This window comes from Cimex lectularius, unplaced genomic scaffold (assembly GCF_000648675.2).
Source record: "Cimex lectularius strain Harlan isolate CLEC.00 unplaced genomic scaffold, Clec_2.1 scaffold496, whole genome shotgun sequence".
NCBI lineage: Eukaryota > Metazoa > Arthropoda > Insecta > Hemiptera > Cimicidae > Cimex > Cimex lectularius.
In genome coordinates this window covers 62644-70957 of record NW_019394139.1, presented here as the reverse complement: position 1 = coordinate 70957, position 8314 = coordinate 62644, and the positions used below count along the sequence as shown (strand labels likewise).

Below are 8314 nucleotides of genomic sequence, written 5' to 3'. Positions count from 1 at the left end.
ATATGCAACGTGCTTTCCAATGATTAATATTAAAGAGGCGTCGATGGCCGCAACGGTTTAGGCGTTGACTCGTCAATCATCACTGTGAAGGTCCGGGGTTCGAATCCAGCGGCTCTGCATTTGAACTCGATATACTTATAAATGGGCTTTTTTTCGAAAACACCGGCACCCTGAGGGTTGATATGACATCTGCTGTTGCGAACCCTCGTTTAAAAAAATTAAAATGGATGTTCAAAGAGGTTAACGATGATGACAAATATGGTAAAACTTTAATTATTTACAAACAGCGAAAAAGGTTACAAATCTAATATCACAAATAGGTATATCGTGTTTTTTAAAGTGAAGTTTGAGTTTCGTCCTCTTGGACCGAATCCGTCGAGTTGAGCAAATAGTCGAGATCGTGAGAGATCCTGTTGAGGACGTCCTTGTTTTCCCCCTGTTCTTTTGGGAACTCCTGTCCGTCTTGGAGCGGGATCAGCCTTGTGCTCGGCTCGATGTCCACGTTGCAGACCATGACAGTCGGCGCGTGCACGTTGTCCTGGAGGAGTCCCAGCTCCAGGCAGACTCGGGTCGTCACGATTTCTTGAAGGCAGCCCTGGGCCGGGTCGGTCGGCGGGTTTTGGAGGTAGCTAGCCCTTACGAGATGCCCGCCTTTGGCCGATTCTGGACTGTCGCCCGCGTCTTCGATAACAGCGCAACCTGAATCATAAATTTTAAAAATCGACAATCATTTACAAACGAATAACTTGAAATGAAAATAGTTTATTGTTTTTAAGATAATCCAAAGAATATATTTCATAATGAAGAATAAAAGTGTTAATATTGCACACACAAAAAATTTCTATAACCACGTCGCTAGTGAACTTTTGCAATTCATGTCGAGAGACGTAGTTGTAGAAGTCCTTCAAACTGATGATGATCTAAAGGGTCCGAAATCCGGTTGCAAAACAACCCACTGTGAGTAGGAACTATTTTTTTAAAAAGGATTGAACACCACACTCATTCCATCATTCATCCTTTCTACAAAAAATTTGCCTGTTAATTTAAAAAATTGAGGCAAAACTTAAAAGTAAAATAACATATTCAACACAATTAATACCATAAATAATTTCAAATAGTGGATGAACTATGTTAACTTGATTGATAGGTCAGGGATATAAGCGTGTTGAAGCAGTGAAGCAAACCCTGTAACGCTGTACCTAAATCTGATCGGAAAAACTAAAGCAACTGAAATCGAGAATGAAGTCAGTTGAAACTGACAAAGTTTCCAATCGTATCTACAGTAATGTTTGGTCAGCGTTACCTCAGCTGCGTGAGAAGTCAGGCATAAATCGATCATAGAAGCTGACAAATTTTGTTACTGTGCACATCTTAATGATTGATCAGTGTATAAGCAGGGTGAGGAGACAGAGTCAAACCTAATGCGGATTTGTTCTTAAATACAGTCTTATAGTTAAGGCTATACAGAAACTGTTACAGTCTTTGGAAATATTGGGAATGAGTCGATCTACTAAGAAATTTGAAATCGTCTGTGAAAAACATAATTATGTCAATCTCAGGATATATTTAAGTAGTTTTGCCCGATGGCACCTTAAAATTTGTCGAAAGCTTAGCAAAAACAAATGAATTTGCTTTATTATCAAGACCATACCGTGATCCAGAGTATTCATGAGTAGAAAAGTGATTAACCCTTAAGAAAGGAAAGCTGAGGCAACGGAAACTGGGATTGAAGATTGTTTGATACTGACAAAGGTGGGAATAAAAGCACGTAATCACCAAAGATTTTTTTTTTAAACACAATTTTATCTGCAAAGCTATGAAGCAAAAAACCAATACTGAAAACTGGTTTAAACTGTCAACAAATCAAATTGTGCATATTTACATGGATGGTCAGAGTATAAAAACGGATATGGAAGAAAAAAAAACTTACCGACCACAGTGTGTTCTTATCGGGAAAGGTTTGGCAACGAAAACAAGGGCGGATTTTTTTTTTAAATCTCACAGGTTTCGGTTGTTTCTGAATGGACGGTGACTAAATTTCATAAGCAGGGTGTGGAGATAAACAAAAATTCACCATAGGTGTGTTTTTAAAATACAGCCTTGCGGAAAACCTATAGATATGAAAACAGGGGCAATTAATTGGTTGAAACGAAAAAAGTCAGATATTAAAATGATTTTAAGGGAATAAAAATTTAGCTCTTTTATTCCAATTGTATTGTACGGGGTATCGTTATTATTCGAGCGTTTTTGTTTGATTTTTAAAATATATAATAAAAATGCGATTCTGATGATAAATGTTTGTTAAGAAGAGGAAGTTTAGATGGCTTACATTACTTCGTTATAAATTTTTATCAATCTTTCTCGTTCTTAGATAGCAGAAACGATAGATAAAAGCTTCAATTCTAATTTGTCGTTTTTTACTTTTTTATACGGTTAAAACAACCACGTAGTGTGATTTTATTATGTTTTAAAAATAAGATAAATTTTGGATTTGACTTGTTGAACAGCTTGCATGTCTAATTGAAAGTTTGCATTATTTAGCTTAGCTTTTCTGCTTTGAATAATATGAAATATATCCTGGAATCGTCGGCGTGAAATAAAATATCCTCCACATTGGCCGTAAACATCCACCAACCACCAAGAGTATTTTTTAAATTAAATTAAATTTAAATTTCTAACCTAGATGAAAAATAAAATTAATATTAGTATGTATATTAATTAATTAATATATTAAAATATATTGTATTAATATTAAAAACAAAGTTCTGTGACATTTTGGCTGTTTTGCGGTTGTTTGTTACTTAAATTCGAGTATCGGTTCCTGATTACACGACATTTGAAAAATGGGAAAAAAGGAGGGAAAATTCTAAATGTACAATAGGTTCAGATGGGGGAGGTGGGTCCGATTGGATCGAACTCACGATAGATTTAGTTGTTAGAGCAGAGGCGTATTAAGCCGAAGGACGTGGGTTCGAATCCCGCTCGTTACACTGACTTTTCATTTCAACCAATACCTTACATAAATGTGTCGTGTTTAGTGACCGTTAGTCAATGATTATTCGGAGATCGTGAGATGCGGTCTGGTGTGGCGTGCACTCTCAACACGACACTCAACAATGACACAATTACGCAGAAAAAAAACACTTTGTGCCCTGAAGATGATCTCAATAAAGATAATAAAGATCGAAACGTTGGCACGATAAAGAAAATGTTTTTCTAAAACGTCACACCAGACGGCTTCTCACGATCTCCGAATAACCTCACATAAAAATGACAAATTCAATATTTTTATTACAATTTTGTCAACCGATCATCCTAATGTAAATATCCTACATGGTAATGTTCGAGAGCACTAGAATTAATAGAAAAATAGAACAAAATGGTAATTATGTCCTTGTCGAATGTTTTGTCTGGCTATTCACTCTGTGTTGATCTCTGTGCTATTATTTAAAATAAAATCCCTAGATATCAATATGCATATCCATAATTGAAAGTTTAAGAAAATTACCTTTAGTTTTGATTGTAAAAAAATTCTGAATGCATACTTGTAATTATTAAGGTTGAAAATCAGATATTTGGCCTATCTTTCTTTCTGAACGTGTGGTTTAAGTTAACTTTTTCGTGAATTCTATATATTCCCAATTGTTACTAAGTTCGTGTTTTTATCACTCTTTGGAAAAGATCTGCCAAACTCTGTGGTGGACTTTATTCCCTTGATTGTGCTATTTTAGTATTTTTTTTATTCAGCACGGCAGAATCGCTAGGTATAATTACAATTTTTGAAAGGACCATAAGAACTTGCTGATCAAGTTTACGACGTCTAGTTTACACAATATTGCTATTTAATTTCAATATTTTCTCTGCTTTAAAAGTTCTTATGGGCCAACTTTTTATAACAAAAGGTCTGTGTATTGATCGTAACAATAAATACACAGTGTTTTAATTTCAATATGTGAAAGTTATAAATTGGTAATGTTGTTCACTTGTTACAATTTCAACATACATTATTATTAAATGTGTAGAAGTTTTTAAGTTTAAATTGTATGTTACCTTCATTTCGGTTTGCTAGACAAATACATAAAATAACAGATTTTTAAAGTAAATAAAGCTTGACGTTACAGCGTTTCCTTTAGAAAAGCCCGGTTAATTCCTGCATAGCCGGTTGAATTCTTGAAGGTGGCAAAACCTTTGTGAGGAAGAAAAGCCCAGGCCCCACCCCCACTTACGGCCTAGCCGGAAAGCTTTTATTTTAACCGCAAGCTTCAACTTGTTTTAAGCCAGACAAGGAAATTTTGAAAATCCGCGACCACCCGCTTTCAAATCCGACGCATTAAATATGAAACCAGACTATATGAATATAAGCTCTTGGGAAATAACCGGGTCTCTACATCATAAATAAAATCCAACCTCATTTTTTTCCAGGAAGCACCCAATGAACTGCCTTATGTACGGTAGTATCGGATTCTGGTCAGGAATCTTTTCACATAAAAAATGTTATTTCACGTTTCAATTCGTGTAATTTTTTTGAAATTTTATTTTACCCCAAGTAATGAAAGATTTCAAGACTGGAAATTGAGTCTGTTATTTGCTTTTGATATCTGCCCGCCAATTTCTCGTCTTTTCAAAAGTTTCAATTTGTCTACTTGAAAATCAAATCAAAACGTAAAATATCAAATTAACAAGCTGAAAAATTTAGTCAGTTCTATATTTTTGAATTTATTATCTTTATAAAGTTATGCGGAAAACAGTGAGTTGTTACGTTAGAAGTTCTGAGTTCGAATCCCGACATAACTCTTGAAATTCTAAGATAATAATTTATTAAAAAAGGATTCTAACGTGGTTCTTAACTTTCGCCCGTGACATGCAACGGGTTTTTAATGTAATGCTCCACTGTATGAAAATAATAGCATTTTTAAAAATAAATTATTGAACACCTGCTCTATGGTAATAACAAGTCAATTTTCTTTGTAAAGTAGGGATATCAGTTAATTTTCTTTTCTATCACAGCTTTATAGAATTTTCTGATAAGTAAAACCACGGCCATAGCGAAAAGGTTTAATATTTATCCGCTGCGAAGAGTTGTATAACTAATTAAAGTCATATTTCAAGCAAGGACAAAATATTTTTTTTTAAATAGATTTTATAACGAATTTAATAAAAAGGCATTACGAATTTATTTTTAACAGTACCTTAAAACAGGGGCGGCTAGATCATATCTCCAAAGAAACATGACGCCCTTTGGCTTGGATAGTTTCAACCGAGGTGGTTTTATTTGATTCAACTGAGTTGCCTGGTTGTCTCTAAACTTAGTTAATGCCGTGTAAAGAATTTTCTTGGCTCGGCTCTCACCAGACAATTTGTGAAATCAACTTCTCTGCCCAACGGGAGTTCAGTACGATGTTGGAACCCGAAAAGGCAGGTGCACATCTTATGCATGCTCATCTACTTGTAGATAGATCGATAACAAACTTTATTTACAGCAAAGAAACAACATTACATATTGAACATTTATAAAGTCTTATACGGTATGGATGGTTATACGTGTTTTCGGTAGTTGGCTATATCATCAGTTTATCATTATTTCAGACGTGCAAAATTGGACAATAAATTATATAACGTAAACTGAATACAAATAAAGCAATTAATACTTGTTAGTGAGCTCGTTCCTATATTGTCAGGCATGACATGCATATAGTGTAAGACTTTGCTATTTTTCAACATCTATAATGTTTAAGACATCAACGTAGATGATACATGGAAAACGCTCTATGGCCTAAATACTGGAGCTCTGACAATATGAGACTCTGGACCATAAAATGAAATATATCCTACTTTATTCTTAGGTTACAGGGGGTACACATGTAATTTCCGTCGTTTTCCTTCCAGGGCACAGAATTAGAAATACTCGCTCGCACCTGAGTTTAAGCGGGGAACACACCCGATGGAACGCTACGTGACGCTACCAGAAGCTACCCGACGCAAATCAAAAGCCCAATTTTCCATAATATTGTATTACCTCCGTGCACATCTGCCCGAAGCCACGCAACGCTACCCTACTCTACTCTATGCGATCCCCTCTGTCCAGATTTTCGTCGGGTAGCATCGAGTCGAAGACAAAAGAACCGGACACTCATATTTTTATTTCAAACTATATCTATTATTGCCGTTATATTAATTACAACATACTTATTTTAATATAAACCATATTAAGCAAAAATTCATTAGTTTTTATTTAAAAGAATTAATTTTAATGATTTGGCAGAAAATTGATCGAAATACCGGAACACCATTTATTGATAGAATGAATTTAACTAACAATTTATTCCATGGATTTGCTCATAAAATTTAACTAAAATTTATTACACGATTGTGCTATAAAATTTAACTAACAATTTATTTCATGGATTTGCTCATAAAATTTAACTAACAATTATTAGACGGTTTTGCTCATAAAATTTAACTAACAATTTATTTCATGGATTTGCTCATAAAATTTAACTAACAACTCATAACATGGTTTTATTCATAAAAATTAACTAACAATTTATTACGTGGTTTTGTTCATAAAATTTAACTAACAATTTATTACATGGTTTTGCTCATAAAATTTAACTAACAATTTATTACATGATTTTGCTCATAAAATTTAACTAACAATTTATTACATGGTTTTGCTCATAAAATTACACCATTTTCGTCGAGAAGCGTCAGAATTGGACAGTAATAATTTTTGTAGTTTATTTAGAACTATGAATATGTCATTTTTTCGTTATATTAATTACAACATGCTTATTTTAATGTACACCAAATTAAACGAGATCAAAAATTCATGAGGTTTTTATAAGAATTTTTTAATTATGATGGTTAAGCAGAAAATTTATCGAAACACCGGAAAAACTTTATTTAAAACAATTAAATTTAATTAACAATGTATTACACGGTTGTGCTCATAAAATTTAAATAACAATTTATTACCAGGTTTTCCTCAAAATAGTGCATTAAGAACAAAAGGTGCGTTGCGATTGTGATACTCGCTGTGTGGCTCTACGTGGCGTGCACTTGACGTCGCATAGATGTGCACATCCTACCAAAACGTGGCAAGGCGTCGGGTAGCGTCGGGTCACGTCGCGTAGCGCTGCATCGGGTAAGTGTGTTCCCCGCTTACGTAGCGTTCGTACAGCAGGGAATTTCATAAGAAAAGGTAAAATTGCCACAAGAATTAAAAGTTAGTGAATTCCAATGACAAAACCAAGACAGATTAGATAATCTGAAGGTCAGTAATTTTAGTCATTCGAGCAATAGAGCCTTCTGCTTGTATGGCAAGATACATGCTGATGTAATATGCTATCATAACATTTGCATTATTCATTACATCTCATGTCCATATTGCTGGATTAATCCGAATATCTCCAATCAGTCCCACTTTAAAATTTGAATAGGAACGCTTTCCATAGCGAATTGGCATAAAGTTAATAGCCGAAACCTTTTGACTTAAGTTTGATCGCCTGTAACTTTTAAGCTACAGGCGATCAAACTTTTGGTCGTAGGAACATTGATCTAGATGTATGATTTGCTGTAGCCACATCCTGTACCTGATACGATTTATCGTTTCAGACAAAACGTAAGATAAAACGTAGTTAGAACAGGCTTATCAAAAAAGAGCTTAGTTAATAAAGGTGATCGAACAGGACAACAGTGTTAACAGGGTTAACACAAAGATCGTGAATACCCTAACATCTGTTCAGAAGATACCGTATATATCTATACTTTATAAATTGTTTAACTTACTTACCTCTAAAATTCTTTTTTTTATGTACGATTAAAATGAGATAATGATAAAAATGTATAGATTTTATTAACTAACGAATAGTACACCGAAAAAAATAACCGACACGGTTTTTCTTCCACGTAATACAGGGTTTTTCAAAATTGGGTCCGTTGACGCCCCTAGAGTAATAAATAATTAAAGGGGTCCGCCATTGGTTGCTCCTACTTACTCCACATACGTGTGAGATGTATGCTTTACAATTTGATGAATCCACAGAGGTTTATGCATTTAAAATACGGTTTTAATAAAGAAATTAACGAATATTTAGTTTATAACGAGGAATGTTACTGTTTTGAGATATTGGAATTTATTATTGTAAGTTCGTGACCCGCAGCCGTTTGTAGTTTGTCATTGTAAATCCCTCGTTAATGTACGTCTCAGTATAGCGTTTTATAAATAAGCAAGTTTCTACAAAATTTTAAATACTAATAAGAATAAAATTGAACAACTAACTTGCCATTTATGAAAAACTAAATGTAAAAATTT

The 8314-nt window shown here is 34.1% G+C and overlaps 1 protein-coding gene across 1 annotated transcript in view; it reads right to left on the bottom strand.

The window, feature by feature from the left end:
• Positions 1-234: 234 nt before the first annotated feature.
• LOC112128146 overlaps positions 235-8314 on the bottom strand; it is a 70086-nt gene continuing 62006 nt past the window's right edge. The window contains exon 11 of the mRNA XM_024229952.1: positions 235-699. Coding sequence (XP_024085720.1) covers positions 335-699 — 365 coding nt within the window. The 3' untranslated portion in view covers positions 235-334. The remainder of the gene's footprint in view (positions 700-8314) is intronic.